This window comes from Peromyscus eremicus, chromosome 8a (assembly GCF_949786415.1).
Source record: "Peromyscus eremicus chromosome 8a, PerEre_H2_v1, whole genome shotgun sequence".
NCBI classification, from domain to species: domain Eukaryota; kingdom Metazoa; phylum Chordata; class Mammalia; order Rodentia; family Cricetidae; genus Peromyscus; species Peromyscus eremicus.
Genome location: NC_081423.1, coordinates 73,609,237 through 73,635,268, shown reverse-complemented (window position 1 = coordinate 73,635,268; position 26,032 = coordinate 73,609,237). Strand labels below are relative to the sequence as shown.

At 40.6% G+C, this 26,032-nt stretch overlaps 1 protein-coding gene across 1 annotated transcript in view; it reads left to right on the top strand.

The window, feature by feature from the left end:
- The window catches only part of Tom1l1 (target of myb1 like 1 membrane trafficking protein), a 45,889-nt gene that overhangs the window by 8,200 nt on the left and 11,657 nt on the right, over positions 1-26,032 (top strand). Inside the window, exons 4-11 of the mRNA XM_059271513.1 lie at positions 3,596-3,745; positions 5,251-5,373; positions 6,111-6,215; positions 7,915-8,031; positions 18,077-18,210; positions 21,832-21,892; positions 22,215-22,332; positions 23,555-23,654. Coding sequence (XP_059127496.1) covers positions 3,596-3,745; positions 5,251-5,373; positions 6,111-6,215; positions 7,915-8,031; positions 18,077-18,210; positions 21,832-21,892; positions 22,215-22,332; positions 23,555-23,654 — 908 coding nt within the window. The remainder of the gene's footprint in view (positions 1-3,595; positions 3,746-5,250; positions 5,374-6,110; positions 6,216-7,914; positions 8,032-18,076; positions 18,211-21,831; positions 21,893-22,214; positions 22,333-23,554; positions 23,655-26,032) is intronic.

Sequence of the window (26,032 nt, the reverse complement as noted above, 5' to 3'; positions counted from 1 at the left end):
GTTCCTGAGAGTCAAGGAATGTAATAGTCCTTTATGGAGCATACACTAAAAAAGGGTTAGAGCGATTTCAAGAGATATGTAAAGGTCCATCCAGTGGTTTATCACATGAGAAAAGGGTGAGAAGACAGCTTTCCCCTAGGTATAGCTAGTAGGATAGAGTAGCCCTGCCTTGGTGTGATCACTGTTGGTGGTCCAGAAATCTAGTATCGTTGCTGTACCTGGTTTAGATACCTATAGTGAGAAGCAAAACTGCGAAATGGTGCTTTTTCTTCTAGCTGTCGGTGAAGTTTTTTTGTTTTTTTGTTTTTTTATTTTTGCTGATAAGCACATTCTGTCATGCTAGAACATTCTCCATAGACACAGTGGTCTCAGTGGTTACCATTTGCTGAGGTCCTGCTATGTGCCTCCCTCTCAGAGTACATGGCATTATATACAGCAAGCTCCTAGAAAGAGGCACAATGTCCATTATGCACACAGAATTGCCACAAGTTCACACAAGTGATTTGCTCACTAAGCACAAAAATAGATGGGTAAAGCGTTGAGTCATTCACTTCTGCTTTTCTTGGTTGCTTGGTTCCTGCAATTCTCTCTCCCACTTCAGATTATGGATTCCTACTTATCCTGCTTCCAAAGATAGGTTGTCTGAGGACATTTTCACCAGAACTAGATAGCAAACTATGTTAAGCAACTCATATAAATTTGTTCAGTATGTTTTAGAATCCAAGTGAGCAGGGGGGTGAGGACTAGAGACATAATGGAGGAAATGATATAGAAATAATGAGCCCTGACATTCTTGATTCCGACGGGAAACCACAAAGGGCATGATTGCCGATCTCTAGATGTTAACACGCTCAGGACTGTGTGTTGACTCTGATTTTTGTGGGTGTACCTTCCAGGAATGTTGCCCATTACCATAAAGTATTAATAGGCCAAAGATAAAAATTGGTTTGGGCACTATTGAACAAGAAATTCGTCATTTACTTTACTGTAAGTGAAAGGGAGACACGGAAGTTTGATATCTTATCCAAGTCTGCAGAAGCCGTTGGATAAGTATTTCCTAACGTTAACTCAGATGGAATAGAGGCGCTTGTCTTCAGCATCTCACCCATGAAAAACTCACTTTAAGAACTGGTCAAGCTCGGCATCATTTCCACTTCGCCTTTCCAATTCTGTCTAGCCAGCTTACGTCAGGACACAGTCATCTCACTTTGGTGTGGGTTCTGTTTCTCTGTCCCTTTACTTTTGGTGTTTCAGTAGCTTCGTCTACCCAGCTTCAATATTTTCTGATTGCTTCCGTGGCCTCGTTGCTTTCAAAGTATAGCTTTTGTACCTGCTGTTACTTTTTGTATTGCATGAGAGTGACACTCAAAATACAGCACATGTTGGGAAGTCAGGTGCCAGGGCCGCTTTTCTAAGGACTGTTTCCTGGTCGGGGCATAGTCTCTTTGGTCTCACAAACTAAAAGTGGCGTGGAGATTTAATTTCACCTTCAGATCAGTTTTAGAAATCGGTTTTCTGTGTGCAGTTTTTCCATTCCAGCTCATTCTTTATTAGCCAGATTTGTGCCTGTGTTGTTTTATTCAAAGTGGCAAATGGCCCCACTAATCAGTGAACACATTTCAGTTGTCAATCCATGTTAGTAACCATTAACACCCTTCCTCTGGGAAGGTTTTTTTTGTTTGTTTGTTTTTTACTTTACCAACATTATTGTCCTTCCTTCTTTCTTTCCTTCTTTCCTTCCTTCCTTTCTCCCTTCTTTCCTTCCTTCCTTCTTTCCTTCCTTCCTTCTTTCTTTTCTTCCTTCCTCCCCTTCCTTCCTTCTTTCTTTCCTTCCTTCCTTCTTTCTTTTCTTCCTTCCTCCCCTTCCTTCCTTCCTTCCTTCCTTCCTTCCTTTCTTCCTTCCTTTCTTCCTTCCCCCCCCCCCGCCATGTTGCGTTTTCACTGCCTTCCTTGCATTCCTCTGACCCATGTATTCCTCCTCTTTGCTCCTCCTTGGTGGCCTTGATGACTCCCTTGTGGTTCCTTCACTCTCCTGACCTGCAGCTGTAGATGTAGAGTTCTCTGCTAAACATATTTGAATGTTTACTTTTCCTTTCAAACCTAAAATAACTAAATTTTGCCCCACCAGTTTTACCCCTAAGTCCCCAGATGTATCACCCCATCCACCTGCATCTTTCCATGGAAGATACCCACAGCCCAGGCAGAGTGAAAGTCTCTTAGCCTTCAGTTTTCTTGCTTCAGTAAATGCACATTCCAAGTTCTTCTTTCAGAATTCATTCTTTCTGGTGAACCCACACCATCCTGGTTTCATCCTGTTCTGTATTGGGTCTGTACTGGTGAGTGCCTACCAGATCACCCTGTCACTCCAGGTTTTTCCACCTTTCAATTTCCCTCTGTAGGGTACCTACACAGAGAATAACTTTTCATATATGATGTTGACTAACAAATTCCCTTCAGGGACTCCTGGATGATGTCTCGACTCTATCCTGCCAGACCGATATCTGTACAGTCTAGACGATGCCCTCACAGATTTTGTTCATGGTACCCTTCCAGTGTTCTCAATTTGCCTACATCAAGAAGCCACTATGAGAGACAAAGCAGAGTACAAATCTCCCATGTGACAATTCGTACATTTTGACACCTTTATGGTTTTTTTTTTTTCATATGATTTGCATTAGTCGTCTTTCTAGGAATCTCTAGAAATACTATCTACCTAAGGTAGCTTTTAAGGAAGGTTCAGTGTGGCTTGTGGTTTCAGACATTTATGATTGGGTGGCCTGTGGCTAGGTAGCATGCCATGGTAGAGATTTGTGGCAGAACTAAAGCACTCATCTTATAGCATGGAGGTTAGAAAGAAAGAGATCATAGTTCCACAGTCCCCTTTGAGGCTATCCCTGACACAACCCAGAACATCCCACTAGCACCATTTTTAAAGTTTCTGCTACCTGCAAATAGCAGCAAGATTTTAGCACAGGGGCCTGTGGAACATTCCAGATGCAAACCAGAGCAGCATTCATCCATCTAGAATACAACTATATATTCCTTTCTGTTTTCCTTGGTCATTTTTCAATGCCCAGCTTGGCACCTGCCTTATATAAAACTCTCACACATTCACCTGACTCTCAATAATCACACTTGCCTATCAAGATCTATTGCTAGACAGGCTGCAATTTATTTTCCAAACTAAAACATTTAAGAGTGAAAGGGTGTGTCGTTGTTAACAGAGCCAGGACACCAGGAGGTACCAGGCTGACCCTAGATAACCTGCAGCAAATGTTACATCATCTAACATAGCATGTATGTTTTGCTTGACGTTGCATTTAGCATGTGGCATCGGCTACCACATGCTGCTGAGTGCTCTGTTTGTATCCTGACTCCTCATCAGTTCTAGCCTCTGAGTAGTTTCATTCTGCTTCTTCTTCCTCATAATATTTCAACCTAACATTTCATCATATAGTTTAGTATTATAAGAAGCAGACGGTATTTGTTAATTAGAACACTAGCAGAAGTCATCCTTTGGTAATATTTCTTTGGTCTTAAATTCACAAGTGATTCTCCAGAGAGCTGTAACATTGGACTTTGGTCTTTAATTCAGCTGATTGACATGTGTATGCAGAACTGTGGTCCTAGTTTCCAGTCTCTGATTGTGAAGAAGGAGTTCATTAAAGATACTCTAGTTAAGCTGCTAAATCCCAGATACACCTTGCCGCTGGACGTTCAGAACAGAATCTTGAATTTTATTAAGGTAAGTCTGTTGATTTATATCACAGAATGGTAAATTTCTAAGTATAGAGAGATAATGATGCAAATGATCCTTTATTTACCTAGGATTAAAGCATAAAGCACTTTTTCTTCTCTCTCTCTCTCTCTCTCTCTCTCTCTCTCTCTCTCCCTCTCCCTCTTCCTCCCTCTCCCTCTCCCTCTCCCTCCCCCTCTCCCTCTCCCTCTCTCCCTCTCCCTCTCTCCCTCTCCCTCTCTCCCTCTCCCTCTCTCCCTCTCCCTCTCTCCCTCTCCCTCTCTCCCTCTCCCTCTCTCCCTCTCCCTCTCTCCCTCTCTCTCTCCCTCTCTCTCTCTCCCTCTCTCCCTCTCTCTCTCTTCCTCTCCCTCTCCCTCTCTCCCTCTCCCTCTCTCCCGCTCTCCCTCTCTCCCTCTCTCCCTGTCTCTTTCTGTGTGACCATGATCTCTCTCTATCCCAGGCTGGCCTCTTACTCTCTATGTAACTGAAGATGATCTTGAATTTCTGATATTTCTGCCTCCTGTAGCTGAAGTTTTCATGTGTCCTGCCTAGTCTGCAGCCACTCAGACCCAAGTAAACACACAGAGGCTTATATTAATTAAAACTGCTCGGCCATTAGTTCAGGCTAACTACTGTAGCTCTTGCACTTAAACTAAGCCCATTTCTGTTAGTCTATATGTCATGTCGCCATGTGTTCCATAGCTTTACCTGTGTGCCATTACATGCTGCTCCCTGGACGGTGGGCTGGCATCTCCTGACTCAGCCTTCCTCTTCTGAGAATTCTTGTCTGCTTATCCCACCTGCCTGGCTGCTGGCCAATTAGCTTTTTTTTTATTTATCAACCAATCAGAGCAACACAGACCATCCTATAGCATACAGAACATCTGACAGCATCCACCTCCCAAGTACCCAGTTTATGCAGTAATGAGGATTGAGCCCAGTGATTTATGCATGCTAGGCAAGACCTCTACCGAGGGAGCTACATGCCAGCTGCATGTGTTAAGGCTTCTGTGGACTAAGATTTCCTGACATTGAATAGTGTCCTTCTGCTGAAGAATTGGTGAACATTTCCCTACTTCTTTTTCAGTTTCTACTATATCCATGTCACATGGGAAAAGTAATGAATGATGTGTATATTCATTCTGCAGATATAGAAATTATGTTCTAGGGTTGTTTGGCAGAAAAGCTACTGATAGGATTTTAGAATGTTTACATTTTAGATTTAGGGCAGCAGTAGATGATTGATAGTATCAATCCCAGTGCTTGAAAAAGATATTGAAGCATGGGAGTCTGATGATTCAAAACACTTTATACTATTATTCTAGCCAGCGAAAATGGCCATTCTGTCCTTTGAAAAGGGCCATTCTGTCCAAAACATTCAAAACTAGCTTTTTCTTTCTGAAGAGAGCACATAATTTTCAATTACTCATTTTCCATAACAAGCTTTAAGAAGTATTTTTTGTTTTTGCTTTTTTTTTTTTTTCACTCTGGAACTTTCCATCTCTTGGATTTAGACTTGGTCACAGGGCTTCCCAGGAGGTGTGGATGTAAGTGAAGTGAAAGAAGTGTACCTTGACCTGCTGAAAAAAGGGGTTCAATTCCCACCTTCGGCTGCAGAGGCTGAGACAAGGCAGGAGGTAGGAGGCCTTTCTTGGATGCATGTAGAGTAATGTATGTTGCTTGGGTCTTTTCATATTGAAAGGGATAACACCAGTTCAGGCAGCTTAGCAGAAAGATGAATTTATTAGGATATGTCTGCATCTCATAAAATAACATGGGTTTAGGCTTCACCACTCACAGTGTGATTTGAGGCTTAGTTTGTTGACCGTAGTGTGTATACTATGCTGGAATCTTCCTTCTGAGAAGGTTCTCGGTGTTTCTATGCACACTGATATTGAGAAGCACGAACCTAGAACATCATGCTCATGACAGGCCACTGTGGCTGTCCACTCACAGGGATAGATCAGGCCTGATCTGGGGATCTATTCCTTGATGAAGGAGAAGCCTTAGCAGCTGTAGGGGTTAAAAAGACTTCCCATGAGTTGGTTTGCCATTTTTAACAACACAGAAAAGGGACAACCATAATTTCTCATGGCAGTTCATCATACGGCGCCTTGGTGAAAACCAAGAGGACTTTATCAACTAGTCATTTCATTAATTAGCCTAATTTATGAACACCTCCTATGTTACAGCATGCCATTTGTGTAGAGCTCTTCTCCAAATATTGGACGAGTTGTGCCCGATGATGAACTTGGAGCTAACACCAACTACCCGGGACTTTTTATGAGCGTGCCTTGAGTCAGCTGACTGGGAGCCAGGCTTGAGGTTGCTTTGTTAATTCATGTCATAATGCTTCCTTATTTTATATCGATAGGCTGCCCAGCTCTCACCCAAACGACCAACGTCTGTCCCTACTGCACCTGCTCTTTCTTCTATAATTGCTCCCAAGAACCCGACTATTTCATTAGTCCCAGAACAGGTAACAACATTGACAACTGTATTTATTCATGTCTTTTTCGAAGCATCGTACTTACAGTTTGAGTTTTCTTAAGAACATTATGAAGCGAAAATGCAATGTAACACAACCCTCAGTTAAGTAACATCTTTATTTTGCTTTCTGAGATGAGGTATCCTCTGTGTGGCTTCTTCTGGCCCGAAACTCACCATGTATCCCACACTAGCCTACAACTCTTGATAATCTCCTTGCCTCTGCCTCCCACATGTTGGGGTGGCAGGCATAGGCTGCATGCCTACGTAGCCCCTTCTTTTACTGTGGGATAAGGGACTGCCACTTAGGGAAACTGTGTCATCATGCTTTATTTCTATGCAGAATTAGCCCGGTGAGTTTGTTTGAATTCTGTGTTCACACATTTAAAAACTGTGCTTGGGGGCCAGTGAGATGGCTTGGCAGGTAAAGTCGCCCTTCCACCAAGCCTGATGCCTTCAGTTGAATGCCTGCAACCCACGTCTTAGATGGAAAGAACCAGCTCCCAAAAGGGGTCCTCCTACTACATAAACACACATGCACACACTAAATAAATAAATAAATAAATAAATAAATAAATAAATAAATAAATAAATAGCTAAGTAGATGAATGAATGAATCAATAAACAAATAAATAAATAAATGCCTTGCGCAGCCTTGGTTCGGGGGTGGGGGGGGTGGGGGGGGCGGACTTGGACATACCTCAACTGAATGTCCCAGGCTCTGCTGACTCTCTATGGAAGACCTTGCCTTGGAAGAGGTGGGAATGGGGGTGGGTTGGGGGGAAAGGCTGGGGGCAGGAGGAGGGAGGAGAGGGGGAGCTGTGGCTGGTATGTAAAATGAATAGAAAATTTCTTAATAATAAAAAAAGAAAAGAAAAAAGAAAAATAAGTAAATGAATAATTTTTTATAAAATAGAATGTTGACCAGTGGAGGCTGTGGACTAGGTCTGGGGTCCACCCACTGACTCTTGTTTCTTTTCATTTCAGAGAGCCCAGTAGCCAGTTGTCTTATTACCTATGTTAATTGTACCAAATGAGTTGTATTTTCTCCTTAGTCTCTGTTTATAAGAGATTTAGATGAGTACAATTATTTATGATGCTCATTTATATCTTTGTATTAAATAGCTATTATTGAGGACTTTATATTAATTTGAAGATTTCATATTAATATTGTTCACTGTTTCTTATATTAAAAAACCACATGATTACTTCCTTTTAGAATTTAAACCATTTTAAAAAAAAATGTTTCTCTTTTTATCTTTCCTCCTGTAATACCATGATAACTTTAAAACTACACCTCCTTTTCTTGTCTTTTTCTTTTCTGATTGTTTGCCAGAAACTCAGGATAATACGTGATGACATCTCTCATTTTTTTCCTGGTTCCTATTAACTTCTGTTACTAGATATTTTCTACTTTATCCATACTGGTTCAGATCATTTTGTTTCATCATCAGTAACTTTCCTGAGGCATATCTGTGGATTTCATGTAAAAAATGCCAAGTCTATTCCGGAAACAACAGGGTATAATTTGTAAATAATTATACGTATGCTGAGGTAAACCTCTGTTTGTTTGAAAACGTTACATTTTCAAAGGCATTTGATCACCAGCGTTTGTCCTGTGGGCAGGAAGCAAGATAGCTGACTGTCTGTGTGTCACACTTAATGACTGGAGGTCACATTGCTCTCCACAGATCGGGAAACTGCTTAGTGAACTGGACATGGTGAAAATGAATGTGAAAGTGATGACTGCCATATTGATGGAGAACATTCCTGGGTCTGAAAACCACGAAGACATAGAGCTCCTGCAGGTATGAGGCCAAGGGCAAACAAGCAATGAGTTCTGAAAAGTCATTTTCTGAGGAACTTTGAATTTTGGAGATGGAAGGCTTGTTAACAGCATCTAATACCCCCTCCCTTTACATCTTGGATTCCTTTGATTTCTAAACTTAATGAAAAGATACAGTAATCATTTTGTCAGAAATGCAGTAGTAACAGACATGATCAACCCCAGCCCTTTTATAAAAAATAATTTACTGTAATTTATAGCTCGGTTTTATGCAATCCAGACTTACATTTGAAGTATGTAAAATTACTTTATGTCCATCTGCTCAGCAAACTCTGAGTAGTTGTGTTGTAGTTAGGGGTGTAGAAATGGAGGGGCTGTCCTAGGCCTTGGCTAGGTTGGTTTATAAACAAGATAGTAAAGTCTTAAAAGTGCCAGGATAAAAATATGTCAGTCTGTGGTATGATTGTGAGTGGGGAAGACACTATTTTAAGTGAAAATGTGGATATAAAGAGTACTTAGCTGTGGAGGAGCAGATACCTGGTCATTTAGTACCTGAACCCACATGAGTGGCTGGATGGTTATCCTACACTTTTTTCTACTAATGTGCCTACGTATGTTCACCTTCCCTCTACTGTCTTTTTTAATTATCAATTTTAATTTTTAGTATTTATTAATTGTACTAAGGCACAGTGGTTCATGTATGTAATACTAGTACTTGGGAGGCTGAGGCGGAGGATCTCTTGAGCCCAGCAGTTCAAGACTGCCTGAGCAACATGGCAAGACTCTTATATAACAAAGTGAAACAATCAGATATAGAATTTCATTTAATGCTTATTGGTTTAAGAGGCATTCGGGGTAAAAAGTCAGTTCCTAAGTCTTTCCTGAAAGTTAAGAACCTCCTGGTGTTTTTCCTCTTCTTAGAACCCCACTTCTCATTTTCTGTGGTTGTGTTACCTTTCTCCTAGTGAAGCATACCCTCCTCCTAGGAGTAAACTTCGAGTACTTGCATGCCCTAGAACATTTTTTTGTTCCATGCTAAATGCCAGTTAATTTAGCTGGATAGATTCTAAGCATAGCATTCTTTCCCATGAGTCCTTGGAAGGAGATGTTCCATCGTTCTCCTGCATCCTATGATATTGATGAGAATATTCTTCAAGCTCTGATTCCTCCTCACTTGTTTCATAATTGATTAGTTGTTTTTTTCTGTTCCCATTTTGTGGCTTCTCTTCCCTTTAGTAATTTTGTTATTTCACTGTTCTGCTGTGAACAGATGTTTGAGTATGTGCATAGATGCATAATTCCCTTATTATCCTGCTTGATGGTTTCTAGGTCCTTATCAGCCTTAGGTATATTTTTGATCCTAGGAACTATTTAGTTTTTACCAAAGATATTTCATCTATCTTCCATTCTTCCTAGTCTTACACAGTGTTTTAGACAATGAGATTTCCAGATGGATTTTATTATTTCTCTTATTTTAAACTTTTCTTCATTTGTTTGAGCTATGGTTCTTGGTAAAAATTCTGTATTTGATGTAATGTTTCTTGAAAACTTATGTATCAGTTTCCCTAATCAGCTTTCCCACTAAATGCATTATTTTAGTTATTACCTTTTTGTTTAAAACCCTGTGTGGATTTTTATAGCAGTGCTGATTTTTTGTTGTGGTTGTTTGCTCCTCTGTTTCATTTTAAAGCTGCCTTTCTATCTGTAGTGTGGACTCTTCTTTACATATTCTTCAGTTTATTACCTCTAATATCCTATGAGAGTCTCTCTGCCAGCTGTTGGGCATTGTCTACTGACCCATGCCGAGAGAATTTCAAGGCTGCAGGATGTGGTTGGTACTGGTTTTCAGCATTTGAGTATTTTGCATCGGATGATGCTGACTGTAATATAGTGGTAGCTGATCTTCTGGATTATAGGCTTTCCACTGTCTTCCTCGATATTGTCAGCAGTAGGAAAAAAGACTATCTGTCCCAATCATGGTTCTCACCTAGAACCATTTTACACACACACACACACACACACACACACACACACGTTTAAAAGAAAATAAATCTTCCACACATTTCCTTAAATATTTTTATAAAAATTAAACATGGAATCTCCATAGATCATCTCTCTATATCTTAGTAGAGACCACTAGGACCTCACGTACACCTTTTAAAACACGCCTCCCCCCGTTAATGGACATGAGCTTATGCTATCTGTCAGGTGTATAACTATAAGATGATTTCAACTCCCATTTTGGGAGCATCAAGTTCTAGATGAGATAGATCTCTTCTCTGTTTCACTGGGGACATCATGTTATGCTCTGAAGGGAGCTTAATCAGATTTCCAGAAAGAATCACTAAAAGCATATAAACTGGCCATGAGTGACTGCAAGCCTATGAACCCAGCATTTTGTCAGCTGAGGCAGAAATATCTCCAGTTGGGACCAGTATGGTCTGTGTAGTGAGTTTAAGATCAGCATGGGCCATAGAGTAAGAGACCTAGTCTCAAAAAATAAATGAATGAGCATAGAAACTGAGAAGCTATATAGCCATATCCAATTTTAAAAGAGCCTTCTGGTGGCATTAATTCTAGGAAAGAAAGACCAAATTTTAGAAAACAACTTAAAAAACCTTTCGTTTGGTATAAATGATTTTTTTTAATGATATATAGATGGAAGTTTGCAAAGCCAGCTTTGTCTGGCATAGTGGTGCTTGCCTTTTAATCCCAGCACTTGGGAGGTAGAGACAGGTGGATCTCTGTAGTTGAAAGCTAGCCTGGTCAATATAGTGAATTTCAAGCCAGCCAAGGCTATACAGTGAGACCTTGCTTCAAAATAACCTACTATATTTATCCTTTTAAAAATTTATAAAGTTATGATATGTTATGACTTTGGCTCTGCCTCCCAAGTGCTGGGATTAAAGGCATGCGCCACTGCTGCCCAGCTATTATGACATTTTAAAAAAGCCACTTAATCCAACATCTGCAAACTTATTGGACCAAAGAATTTCTGCTTGCTAAATATATAAAACAAAACATAAGAATAATATAACTTATAGCAACAAATAATTTAAAAAAACAAACAAACAGGGTTTTACTTTGTATTCCAAGCTATCTTTGTATTTGCTGTGAAGCCCAGCCTGCCAAACTATGGCAATCCTCCTGCCTCAGCCTTCTAAATGCTGAGGTTACACTGCACTTGGCTCAAACCATTAATTTCAATCACCAATGTAGGCATATTTTATTTAGGAGCATTGCATCATTTTGCTCAGCATTCTTAGAGTTCTTTACTCTCATTGGACTTTTGCTATTTGTATGAAATGAAGAGCTTACATGATATTTAATAAAAATAATATTAGTGGCATCCTATTAGTGTAGGAGAATAAAAGAAAAATCAATCATTGGAGTTCATGTGTAGTAATCCCTTAAAGAAAAACATAATTGGCCCATTTTTAGACATAAAATTTGTAGCTTGTGTTGCTAACAAGTATGTTCAATTAAAATTTAAAAATAAATATTAGAATAAAAGGGTATGTTGCACATAGCAATTTTAAACAATTGCTACAGCAATATTCCTAGTTTCGCATGATCTTCTGAAGCCTTAAATCAAAGTGAGTTATGACTTTTCTCTCATGTTCTCATCCATCCATGGCAAATAAGCCTTGAATAAAAATATACACCAAAACGCTCCATTTAAGTATGTGAATTGAGTTCTATATGTTATTCCGTTAGGAACAAAAGTCTTTTTGTCTCAGTCTGTGGGTGTAGATGTGTAGTGGTTTTCAAGTATGATTGTTGGTTGCTGTTCTGATGCCAGAGCCCAGGGCTGTGTATTTCTCTGCATAGCAAGGACACTTAGGTGATGAGTCAGCATTAGAATCCAGCCCATGCTCAGTTCTGACACAGATCAGCTTGCTTACAAAGACGATACAGCATTTAACTTTAATTTTCTTCCTATGCTTTTTGTAAGCAATACGTTAACAATCTGGTGTGAACAACACCGCTTAATTTCTCTTCTTTCTTTTCTTTCTTTCTTTCTTCTTTTTTTTTTTGTAGCCAGCGGGGGTGGGGGGTGGGGAGATGGGGGGCTGGGGGGCTGGGGGGTTGTTTTTCTAGGCAGGTTTCTCTGTGTAGCCCTGGCTATCCTGGAATTCACTCTGTAGACCAGGCTGGCCTCAAACTCACAGAGATCTGCCTGCCTCTGCCTCCCAAGTGCTGGGATTAAAGGCATGCACCACCATAACCTGGGCTGTTCTTAATTTCTTTTTCCAAATATTTTTTAATCTGATTAACTTTCTTTATTCTAATCATCCACTATGGTTAATCTAAAACAATGAACTGGATGTAATCGTCTATGGAGAGAAATGACTGGGAGCCTATGTTTAAAGATAAGTATAACAAAGATTGACTGTGGCTGAAGAGTGATTCTTTAGATTCTTATTTTTTACTGTTTCAAATTTTCTTACACCTGTCTGAACTGTGGGGACCAGTGGCACATGAACCCTGGGCGATGGGTAATAAGCTCTACTTGCTGATTCGCCACCTTCATAGAAACTACAGGAGATTCTGGAGGCTCAGCATGAGCCTAGGTCAGTGGTTTCTCAACTTTCCTAATACTGTAACCTTTTAATACAGTTCCTCTTGGTGACCCCCAACCATAAAATTATTTTCATTGCTACTTCATAACTGTAATTTTGCTACTGTTATGAATCATAATGTAAATATCTGATATCTAGGATATCTGGTATGTGACCTCAAATGGTCACGACCTACATGTTGGGGACCACTGGTCCAGGTGGTCATCAGAGAAGATGAGCATTCCAGTGAGAGAAGAACTAACAGCAAGGAATTATGTGTAGAGGGTGTCGTGAGCACATTGGCACCATTGGCAGAAGTGGACACATCTAATATCAAGACCATGCCTTCATCCCTTCCTCCCATCAACTGCCAGTACGCCCAGTTTGTTGAACCCCATCAGAAACCAGTAGCCATTGAGGGCCTAATGATGCAGCCAACAGAACAGAAGAGGGTAGTATGTGCGATCCTTGGATCTGGAAGACAAAAAGAAGGAAAGTGGTCAGCAAATAGGAGAAGTCTCCCCTCAAACCCTGTTGGGCCTTTCTTTCATGTACACGTTACCCATGACTATTTGCTAGCATTAGGAGATCTTGTTTTCTGTGCTTCTCCTCACATTTGAATGGTGGCTTCATTTGTTTGGAACTGGTTCTCCCTATCCTTTTATCTGGAAGGCCCTCCCTGTTCTTCCCATCCATGTTAAGCATTAGATCCTGAAGCTGGGCTGACTCACAGCGCTCCTCTACTTCCTGAGATTCTAAGGTAGCTCTGCTGCCCCTCCTCTCCTTACTGCCGTCTTTCTGTGGACTTAGACCTTCACTGGGTGGAGACTGCATTCCTTTTGCGGGTATAGAGTATGGACTTGAGAGGCTGCAATCAGTCTGATTTAAATGTGTCTGATCTGGGCACTGGAAGCAAGAATTGCAATGTATCTGAACTGTATTTGCCTCTTGGGCATTGTGCATTTGGCTTTGGGCACTTTGCTCTTCCCCTGAACAGCAGCTAGTTTTCTTCTTGGTACTTCCCCTTTCTGAGCAAACCCCCCACCCCCCACCCTTCGCATGCCCCTTTTCCTTTTCTTCCTTTTTCCATTTTTAAGACAAGGTCTTGTGGTGCTGGCCAGTCTGGCCTTGCTCTCATAGCCCTCCAGCCTCAGCCTCTTGAGTAGAGTCACAGGTATGTGCCACCATACTTAGTGGTTTTTCTTTTCTTGTTTTGCCTGGCCTCTGTAGGACAGAGGAGAAGAATAAGGGGACCTCATATTTTGAAAGTATGTAAGTAGAGAACACTTTGGATTAGCCTACTGGAGAAATATAAGATCATGGGAAACTAAAATTTGATCCTGGAAAGATAATTTGTAAACCAGTTGAGGGGGAAAAAAACCTGGAAGAAAAAAAAAAGGCAAAGAAAAGAATGAAAAACAGTTATCCTTTGGCTGTTCTCATTGTTATTACCACTTGTAAGAAACTGATCAGAACAGACTTTTCTAGTGTCTTGGGGTCTGTCTCCTTCCCTTTAGAGATGAGGTTGCCTAGTGAGAAAGGGGACGATTTGTGCACAGGATATAGCAAATGATGGCATGATAGACAAACTACCCTCCCAAGCAAATATTTGTTGGTACCAATTCACTTCTCATTTGGGACCCAGAACTGGCTGCTGATGGCTAAACTATTCCCTTTCCTCTATGGACCTGAACCAGTTCTTTGACTTCTTCGGAAGGAACCTGAGGCCTTTCGCTTTTAAATTCACCACAGTGTAATTGAGAAACACGGGGTCCCATTTGCAGGGTCTTAGTCTTGTAGATAGAAGAATTCAAAACTAACTCAGAAGTTTGAGAAACCAACAGCAGGGCAAACAAGCTGGAGGTGTTGGCAGCTGCTGGAAGGAGGCGGATGGAGCCGAGAAAGGAAGTCCTGCTTTCTGAGTTAGAGGTCAGGAAAGTAAGCAGGATCAGCAATGGAATTCTGAGTAGCTGCTTGGGAGGTGGGGGTAGAGGGGGGTTCAGACTTAGTGAGAATGCCCAGAGTAATCAGGGCAAGCAGGCTTCGTATTCTGGCAGGTGTTGGAAATGGGAAAGAGGGAGAAAAAGCTTTCTGAGTTAGAAAGGAGGAATGGTATCTAAAGTATGTGTGCCATTAAAGGGGTAGTTATTCCCTCCGTGGTCTTAACATGTCTTCAGGAATATCATGTTTCCCTTCATATCTTGGTTTCAGGCTGTTCTCTGAAGTTGTATAACAGGATTTTCCCCTTTCTCAGGAGGTTCTGGCCTTGCTAAGGCAAGGGAAATTCCTGCTGTCCTTATCAAAAGGCATTGTCAACCACTAAGTCATTTAGGACAGAGGTTTCTTGTGATTAATTACCAGTACTTCAAATTCCAAAGAGGGACAATTGTGATACACTCCCCTTTCTCAGAATTAGTGTTAGCAGGAACACAGGACTCGGGGTCCTAAGCTGATCCAGGGACCTATCCATCCTCACTGACCTTCAAGGCAGCTAATGTTTAACTAGCTGCCTAACAAGAGTACATCATATGGTTATTTACTGTGCATGCTTTTTCTACTAGAGGAGCTAATTAAATATCTGTTGAGTTATATGCATCAATGCTCTGCTGAAGAATTAACACTTCAGGACAAAAGAAGTTAGAACAGAAGTTGCTGAAGACCAACATCTTCAAGAAATAGATTGTTGAGGCCGTGGAGTGGAGAAGTTAAGAGTGTTAATAAGTTGATGAGTTCGAGAGGGTTATGTTGACAGTTTGTTCGGCTTTGGGGTGAGAGAGTTTTTTCTTTTGAACAGATAGAGGCATGCTGTGTGTCTCTTGCAGGCTGGGTGGGGAGCACTGTGACAGAGGAAATGTGTTGTGGGGAGATAATAGGGATATTGCCATACAGATATTATTTCTAGGGAAGTTTTCACAAACACATATCATTTCCTGTTTTTACTTTTTCTGTTTTTGCTGTTGTTATGTATTTTTGTTTGTTTTTGTTTTAGCACATGCCTTGTTGGCAAATGGGGGCTGACTGTAGTTGGTGCTGAACCTGTAAAGGGATCTCTTTTCTTAGTTGTCCTAAGTGTCCCATGGAAGTAGAGGAGCCAGCTGGGTAAAAGGAAGCTCTTAATGAGTTATTTGTTGTCCTCCAGAGCCTTTGGAATTGTTAAAGGCACTATAGCTTAGAAGCCGGTCTTTGCCTTTACAGTAGAGAGACAATTCCGCGTTCTGTGATGGACACATACTCTAGCCACTGTCACTCACTTTCCCCCTCCCTGCATCCAGAGCTCCAAAGGACCTTCGTGGATCACTCGGGCCCCTGATTTTTTTTTTTTTTTTTTTTTTTTTTGTCTGCTGTGCTTGATCTATGCTGTTTGCAGGTGGGGTGGCCCTCCTCTGAGACAGACATCAATTGCGAAGATCAGAGTGGGCTGCCTTTTGAAGAATTTTTTTTTTCACATTCTGCTTTGTAGCCCCGCTGAGATGTGGTGCGCCTTTCATGTTTCCTCTCCATCTGTCTCTCCAAAGGGCAAAGGGGGTGAGGGGTGAGGGGTTTTCACATGACTGAGGCTATCGATGCTGGCTGCAAATTCATTTCAATTAATTTCTACATTTTTGTCTTGGGCATCTAACACCTTTGTATTCCTTGATTTTGACCTTGTTCTAGCAAGGCTTTCTGAGAGCAACCAGAGGAAAACTTTCTGTACTATTGGAAGCAAGAATAAAAGAAAGTATTTCATTCATTGTTGGGGAGGGGGAGTCTGTTAGATGCTATAGAGTCTTTAATTGATGATACTGGGTCCCAAGCAATAGTGCAAATGTTATAGATTGTATTAATTATCTGGGAAATCTTTTAGTGACCCTTCCTCAAGCAATGATGATGCATTTATTGACACCCTGCCATATACCGGCACTGGAGATCTTCAAACACATTGTTTCCTATGACTGTGTTGGAGCCGCCTTGGGTCTACTGAGTCCAAAGTCTTATTATCTTTCTGCCTGCAGCCTACCACTGGCCACACCTACTTTGGGACTTCCTTTCCTGGCTTCTTTTCATGTTACAGTGCAACGTTGAAAAGTTGCCTCAGACTAGATAGCCCTAAAAGCATAAAATATTTACGATATGGGGATTTAAAAAAAATCTTTGACCCCCTGTACTGTATAGGAACAGCAATCAGGTCATTAACAAATAAGACCATTTATGCTTAAAAAAAAAAAAAAAACTAAAACGTTGTGCTGTACATGAACAGCAATCAGGTCATTAACAAATAAGACAATTTATTTGCCTTGGCATTATGGGTATAATGTCTCATCTATCACCTACCTGTCATCCATTCCCTCCAGTCCCTCACCATTTCTTTTTATTTTGTTTTGCCTTCTAAATATTTTTATGTTTTTGCAGAGGTGGTGACTTCTACATCTGAGTCTAAATGCCAGTTAGTAATAATTTGATTTATTTATTTCTGAATTTCCTGTCAGGATTCTCGTAACAGACTGTTTGAGATTCTAAATGGTTTAGTGAAGCATACATTTTTTTGGTGCACCTTTCTTGAGAAGTCAGATTGTGTAATTATGTGATGTGTAAGCAAGTTATCATGCTCTGGCTGTGAGAGCAGAGACATCCCTGCATTTTTGCCTGCTGCTGTGCTAATGCACAGGAGAATGTAGCCAAGATGGATGGAGACAATGTTAATATCAGCCTATGCACCTTGGGTTTATTGGATGTTTGCTAGAAGGAAGTCAGTTGCAAGGCAGCAGATTTCAAATGTCAGGGTACTTAAGAAACGCTTTGGTGTGCTTGTTAAGAAAAATGTAGATTCCCCAGACTAAGCCTGGGGGCTGCTGAGTCGGTTAAGTGTTCTATGGATGCCTATGATGCTTATGAGAAAAAGCTAGCCGTGGGGTAATGCCTTGGCTCAAGGCAGTGATTTTAAGTAGTCCAAATAAGGTCATTATCCACGATGAGTTTTTAAATCCTGGTTCAGTTTATATTGAATGTGATGTAGCTATAAACTTTAAAGGCTTAAGTACATGTAACAGGAAGTAAAATTATGCCCCCCTGCCGTAAATGCTTCTTAACTACCTCTACCATACTAATCATGACAACAACATTTCATGTTTATGCTTTGTAGTTACAGATCTCCTAGTCTCACTCATCTTGTTTGATTTTCATGCCAGCTCTGGAGGTCGATGTGACAAGTGGTTATTTTCCATTTATAATGAGAAAACTAAAATTTATAAAACAAGTGATCCCCACCCCCAAATCGCTCAGTTATTAAATGGGCCTTCTAGAATTTCCATACAGCGTTTCAGTGTACCACATTGTTGCTTTAGAGAAAAATTATACCATTCTCTTGCACTGCCCTCTGATGGGCAGGATGAACTGTCTGCAGTTGAAAAACCTGATGATCCCTGGGTGTTAGCATGGAAGTGTCCATAGGTACATGTAGACTGGTGTATCAGCTGTTTTTAAAGAGCGTCCCTAGTATGGAAGAAGAAACCTCCTTTTTTCTGACAGAAACTTTACAAGACGGGTCGGGAGATGCAGGAGAGGATCATGGACCTGCTGGTCGTAGTGGAAAACGAAGACGTAACTGTTGAGCTAATTCAAGTGAATGAGGATCTGAATAATGCCATCCTTGGATATGAGAGGTGAGCAGACGGTGTGGCACACCCTTTTACTTCCTTCTGGCTCTAGTTTCACTACCGTGCCATCCTCAGTCCATGCCATCCTCAGTCCATGCCATCCTCAGTCCATGCCATCCTCAGTCCATGCCATCCTCGTCCTTCTGGAGAAGCCACGAGAGAATATTCTTTCTAGATCTTTCTTTCTCAGTAGGACTGGCATTTGGATGGTAGTGGCGTAGTTTTCTCTTGTGTGGCCACTACTCCCCAAATGCCAGAGATGTTCCTCCTCAACAATGAGTCGAGGTGACTCAGTGGACAGCCTTGGAAAGGCACCGTTCCTGTTGAGAATTACTAGGGCCTGTTTAATTGTACAGTGGCTACATTTCTAACCAGCAAATGGAGAATGGGGTGAGTGGCATAAGGAAGAGGTGAGAGGGCCTAAATTCAAATCTAGATGATGTGAGATGATAGAGATAAGTTGACTAACATTCTGAAGCCTTTCCTTTAAAAAAATCAGAAAAAAAAAAAAAAAAAGTTCTATCTTTGGAGGGGTGGATTTTTTTTTTCAGGAGTAAATGAAATAATGCATATTAAAAACAAGTAACACAGCCGGGCGGTGGTGGCGCACGCCTTTAATCCCAGCACTCGGGAGGCAGAGCCAGGCGGATCTCTGTGAGTTCGAGGCCAGCCTGGACTACCAAGTGAGTCCCAGGAAAGGCGCAAAGCTACACAGAGAAACCCTGTCTCGAAAAACCAAAAAAAAAAAAAAAAAAAAAAAAAAAAAAAAAAAAAAAACAAGTAACACAGTAGCATATTGACGCTTATTACATTTTTGTGTGTGATGCTGGGATTGAACTCTGGACTTTGTCCCTGGTAGGCAAGTGCTCTATCACTGAATTATACCCCTGATATTTCCTGCACTGAATCACCATTTTTTTCCTCCTCATTAATGTTCCTTTTAGACTTTACAAGTCACAAAGATTTTCACTCTTCTTCTCCCCCTCACCAATAATGAGGCCAGAGAATGGGGAAGACAAAGCCAGCAGCTATACTGTGGTGGTTCCTTTCTCCTTCACAGTCTCACATTCACTGCCTCTTAGGGATGGCAACTTTTTGTAAGAAAACATGATGGCGAGCCCAGTCACCATACTCTTAGCATTGGAAAGACTCACAGTCCTAGACTTTTCCTGTGACGTAAATCTCCGTAAGCAGAAAAATGTCCACGGCAACCACATGGTTTTCAGTATTCTAGCTGCTATCTGGTTTTCATTTGGGAGAACTGTATTGCCAACCATAAGATCATCGGTTAAATGCCCCCCCCTAAGGAGGCACTTTTGTTTATTTGGTCTAGATTGGGAAATTGGATTGCCTGTGTTGACTCAGCTCTGAACAACATGTACCACAGTGGCTGTGGTCCTTGAATCCCGAGACAGAGAAATGGGGCTTCTCGAAAAGATGCTTACCAGTGTTATTTTTCTGCCAGGAGCCCCACAGTTTGAAGCATCACAGATTGATTATTATTAGGTTATAACCTAAGTTCTCCAGGTTGGGAGATGCAAGCATCTGTCTCTGGGCTGGACTCCAGATGTCAGCAGGGCTGCATTTCATTTTGGAGGCCCCAGAGGAGACTCCATCTCCTTACCTTTGCAGCCAGTAGAGGCTGCCTACTCTCCTTGGCCCACCGCCTCTCTCTTCCATCTTCAGTGCCAATATCCACTTCAAAATGTCTCCCATCTTAATGTTCTGCTTCTGAGTCTTTCTTTTCAAGCACTGTTTTTATGACTACAGTGAGTGTGTCTCTAATATCCAAGAACTTCTCCTAGCTAAGGTAAACTTGCCAGTGATATCATTCCATCTGCAGTCTTCAGTACCCCAGTTTCCATCTAGCCTGTCACGGCCATAGTGAAGTAGGACATGGGTATCATCAGAGGAGAACAGTGTTCTCCATGTAACCATCCGGCCTCTAAGTCCCCAAAGAATCACCTCTATCCAACCTGCAAAATATTTCCATCACCTCATTTCGCAAAGCATGCATTTTAGAAGAATCTAAAACAGTGGTTCTCAACCTCCCTAATGCTGCAACCCTTTAATTCAGTTCCTCATGTTGTGGTGACCCCCAACCATAAAATTATTTTTGTTGCTACTTCATAACTGTCATTTTGCTACTGTTATGAATCATAATGTCAGTATTTTTGGAGATAGAGGTTTGCCAAAGGGGTCACAACCTACAGGTTGAGAATAGCTGATCTAAAACTTAAGCATGTTCAGATACAGAATAAGCTTTTAAAGTATTTTAGGCTTTTGGAGTCAATGACATAATAGAAATAACAGAAGTTTCTGAAGCTATTTTTAATTTGCAAGTCAACTCCACACTTACTGCCTATATTTTCACTCTGTAGCTATCTGATTTTGGCTCTAAAGTACATCTCTGAAGACATGGCTCAAATGTTATTCGCATTTAGCAGACAGAACACTGAGGTTCAGATAGTCGGATTCATAGGCATATAGGGAGTAGGGAGTGATGTGGACTTCTTTAGCTTCACTGGTCTTTTATTCTCCAACTGTTCTGACTGCTTCTCTTTTACCTTGGTAGACAGGAATTGGGAAATTAAGTCCAAACTGTAAAAGGTCTGTCTTTTCTTTCAGATCAGGTATCTTAAAGATGGTACGCTGAACACTAAATTACTTTTCATGCTCTTGAATATTTTTATTAAGTTAATTCTTTGACAGTTTTATACATACATATAATTTACCCTGGCTTCCCTTTCCCTGAGCCCTGTCTTTCTCTCCTCTCACTCTATCAACTCTCCTGTGTGTGAGAGCGCGCACACACACACACACACACACACACACACACACACACACACACCAGTACCTTTCCAAATTCACAACTTTTTTTTTTTTAGTTGAGCACCCCATTTAGTTTAATCTGGGCCATCTGTGCAACTGTTGGATTAATTTTACAAAAATTATTTATAATGACAAAGTAAGAAACAACCTTATATTTGAAAATAAGAATTGGCAAAGGTGTTGTTGATTATTATGGTAAAATGTTATAGGCATTAAAAATTACAGTTCTAAGTGACTAGAAAAATACAACACAATCGAATTAGGATGCAGAATTGCATAAAGTATAATTTCAACTAAGTTTAAAAGTAGTTAGACACAGTGGCTCAGGCCTATAATTCTAGTATTCCAGGCTCAGGCAGGAAGATCAGAGATCTAGCCTGTGCTGCATAGCGAAACACTGTCTCAAAGTAAATAAATTAATATAGAAATAAAGTCACTTAGAGAATACACATACTGCACATATTATTAATAGTACTAATTTCCAGAACATGGGATTCATTAAGTTTTTTTGTTTTGTTTTGTTTTTTTTACTTTTTTATTTCCTCATAGTTTTTTTCTAAGAGGGTTAACTAGAAGAAAGGGTTTCGGTAGTTGTGCTGTGTATTGGGGACTAAATGCAGAGCTTTGAACTCCCACTAAGCCATATCCCCACCCCTGGAAGAGAGTTAGTTCCTAAAGGTATTTTCCTGGGATTGAGTAAGGGTGAGGCTTGACATCACTATCACCACTATCTGTGTATTTAATACTGCTAGGCTCTGTTTGATAAGTGATGTTGCACTTTGCTAATTTAAACAGGTTTACTCGAAACCAACAAAGGCTTTTGGAACAGAACAGGAACCCGCAGGAAGCCACCAATGTAAGTGATTAGAAATGCCGTAAAAGTAAATGATTACGTTCTTACTAATTATCCTTCAGGTAGCAAAGATTGCCTAGAAACAGCTCTTTCAAAGAGGAAACACATTGGCACCCTGCAGTAGCTTTGGAGGTGTGACTTCCACCTTGAGTTGTTAGAAGGGTCTCTAATTAAGGAAGGACTCATGTGCATAGTGAGATGGAGTTGAAGCTGCCATGGCCTGAAGTTTCCCTCAGAAAATATCCAAAGGAATGTGTATGAAGAGAGCCAGGATAAGTTGCATGACTTTCCCCCTAAATTGTCTCTTTGTTTGCTTTGTTTTCAGACTTCCAATGAGCCCTCTGCTCCTTCCTGTGATCTTCTCGACCTTAGTCCCATCCTGCCAACACCTATGTCCAATGGGGACGCACTCAACTCTGTGAATGCTCAGCTTTCAGGCTTAAGTAAATAAGCAACTGGGCCTTCTCTCACTGTGTAGGAGCGTGATAGGAAATAGTTCTCCTTGGTCTCTTAGTTGAACGCCCCCAGAAGGACAGAAGTCAGTTTGACTATGGAAGATGTAATCACTTCCCTGCAAAAATGGTTCGGTTAGATCCAGCAAATGAATGGGGTGTGCAGGGGAGGGCTTTGGAACTCATCCCACTGACTTAGAATGCCATGGAATTTACCTGACCTCCAGAGGTTTTGCTCCTCACTAGCCAATATTTAAATCTCTTCTGGACATAGACTATTATTGTTAGATTTCTCTGCTATAGCACAGGGAATAATTGATGCAGACAAAGGAATTATGAAGCAAGACCGGATGGTAGTGAAATGTGAAGGCAGTTAGAAATGCAAGCTGGAGGTCCAGTTCTGCCCCCTAACCTTTGAGACTTCCTTACTTTCTGAAGTGAAGCAGTGGTTTCCTGAAAAAATTGTGAAGAATGAAATGGTATTTACAAAATGCACTGTAGGCTTGAATTTACCCACCTTATCTAACTTTTAGTATCTTCTATCCTTATTTCCAACAAGTTTTGTTATGCTACAAAATAAGCAAGTTGAAAAAAAAAATATCCAAAATTCTAAAATTTTAGCCAACCCATAATTTGTTTTTCTCTTACATTTTGGTGTTTCCACAGCAAAAGTATTCAGTATTGAATTTGTGGTTTGCTTACAGCTTGCTTCATTTCTGAAATATTGGTGGCTTGCTTATGTAAGCTAGTGAGATCTGTGGAACCACTTGTACTGGCGAGTGTTCATGGGTTTTTATTATGGAATTTGGGCAAAGGAGGATAATTTTTCCCTTTTGGTGTCTTATAGTATGAGAGTTTAAGAACTTAGAGGTGAAGGCTGAGCTCTGAAGAAATTCTAACTGTTCACTTTCGTGCTAGGCAGAAGACATGCACAATCTTTTCCATTTTGGATCAGCTTGAGATTTTGGAAAATCCAATATATAATCTTTTCCATTTATGATAACCTCCTTATGTGGCAGGGATTATCTGTCTTTGTCTCTTTTTATGTCCCCTATAAATGATGCTTTTTAGTCTCTCTTAGAGGAAACCCTAGTGACAAAAGTATCTAAATTAATCTCTTTCTTTAACTTGAAAATTGAGGATAATAATAATAGTAACCATGAGCATCATAAAAATTGCCTTAAAAATAAAACACATGCATTTTATATTTTAGGTGTCAGCTCTCCGAGTCCTGTTATAACAAACAACTTGTATCCCAGGCTTCATCCACAGGTGGACTTGCTAGCATCAGAAAATACAGAAATACCCACCCTGTAAGTATGTCAGGAGCACCAGAGAACCACTGCCATGGCATTCTGGCTCCTTATGTAAGAAAACATGATGTTCTGTGATACTGTTTCTGGGGAGATGTGAGCAAGCATTTACTCACCCCAGATACAGAACCTACAACAGACGGAAGTACAGATACCACCGAAGTCCAACTTGGTGAACCATTAATTTTTTTGGGGTTACTTACAGGAGTAAGGGTGAGGGGTTACATACAGGAGCAGAAATGACTCAAAGATTCTGCGTCACCGAAGCCCACGCCAGCATGAGTGGCAGCTCATGAAAGCTGGGGATCTACCTATCACTGTACAACCTATAACCATATCAACAGGATAGTGTCTCTCTTTTAGGCAGCTCAGTTGTTCTGGGCCTCTTCTAGGCAGCTCGGCTTCTGTTTCTTCCAAGTGGCTTAGCTGATCTTAGCTTCTTCCAGGTAGCTTTGCTAGTCTAAGCCTGTTCTAGGTGGCTCATCTTGTCTGAGAGTGTCTCTCAGCAACCCTTACAGCTTATATGCTGGGAGAAGGCAGTAGGGGGGAACTAGTGAATCTTGTCAGTTTCCGTGATTTCCTGAACCAATTAAGTTGATTACTTCCTGAGCATGAGGAGATTCCCTACAGAATGGAATATTTCACCTCCTCTTAGAATACCCTGTTGTTTCACCTCCCCTTAAACATTCTGTGTGTTAAGGAGCCTCCCTCCAAGATGGGAGGTTTCAGTTTTAGAGGAAACTGCTACACAACAGATGGTATAGAAAAGTAGAAACTTTACAGCCAGACAGACCTGTGTCAAAAATCTTAGCCTTGCTTCCACTTAGCAGTTTGGCATAGCATGAAATGTTAGCCACTCTGAATTCATTTTCCTCTAAGAATACTTCTTAGCAGTCACACAAAGATCATGAAATGTAAATAAAATTCCTAATGTAGCACTTACTACAACCCATCATAAGCCTTCACTCTATCTTTTTCTCTGATTTTGTTCATGGTAGTCAGTTCTGGGAAATACAGTGACAAAGGAAGATGAGGAATGTTTTTCAAAATTGGTGAGAAAGAAGGCCACACTAATTTCATGAAATTGCCTACATGTAACAATGCTCTGTAACTTTGTTGACTTTATATATGTATTTGCAAAAGTTTTTTTTTTTTTTTGGTTAGTGACATCATCACTATTCCTTTTTACAGAAGAGGGGACTGGGACTTGGAATGGAACTTGCCAAAATCTACAGTAATTAGAAAGCTCTCCAAAAAAGAAGTATCAGTGGCCCATGAACATGTGTACTGAGATTCAGATTTCTTAGAGAACTGTCAGTAAAGCACAAAGATTGGTTGGTTGATGGATTTTATTTTATTTTTCTTTTACAATGTTCTACTCTATAGTGCAGGCTGACCCAGAACTCACTGGGTGGCTGAGGCTGGCCATAAATTCACAGTAATCCCTTAACTCTAGGAAGTTATACTGCACTTAGGTATTTATGAGGCTATTTTTTACAATATGGTAGGCAATGGTGGCTAGTAAACCTAAGTATCCATTAGTCGGGGACTGGTTAAATAAATAGCTATGTGATATATTATTACTGCACAGCTAGGGGGAAAAGAGGATCTGTACATGAGAAACTATCTCATACAGGAGAGAAGATGCCAAGTAGTGTGAGTATACTAGATTGTATTTGTGTAAGAAAGTGCTGCAAGGATGAAATTGTTAATATTTATATCTTCTTGCATAAAATGCAGAAAAAACAAAAGGTAGTAGCTCATGTTTAGGGATAGGCAGAACAGATAAGACTAAAAGTATAAATAGGTTGGATTTGTCTTATGACAAGGCGAATGTTTATTTTTACATACACAGGAGCATACACACACACACACACACACACACACACACACACACACACACACACACACATTTTAGGAAATAGGTAACATGTTTCCATGAAGCTGATACCAAAATAACATAAGAATATATAAACACATTTTTTTTTTTTTTTTTTTTTATCTGATCTCCATTCTTTCCCTTCCCTGGTGTTGTCCTGAATCCATTAATTGGCTGGGTTCTCATTTATCTTTCCAAGGTATCTTTAGGTAACAGGGAATATCAATTTATTTCTCTTTTATTAAACACTTGTATCCCCAATTACTTAACTGCTTTTCTATACTTAAAAGGGAGAAGACTATAGGGACAAGAACGAGAAAGTATTAAACAGAGAATTTCTTTCAAAAGGCAAGGAAAAAATGTATAGAAAAGGTCCATATGCTAGGAAATGAAGCATCAATCACCACCTCATGGGTTATCAAACTGAGACCAAACCATAGACTGGCTAGCTCTGGTCTTGGTCATACAGGTCAAGCACATGCTGAAATGTTGTAGGCCA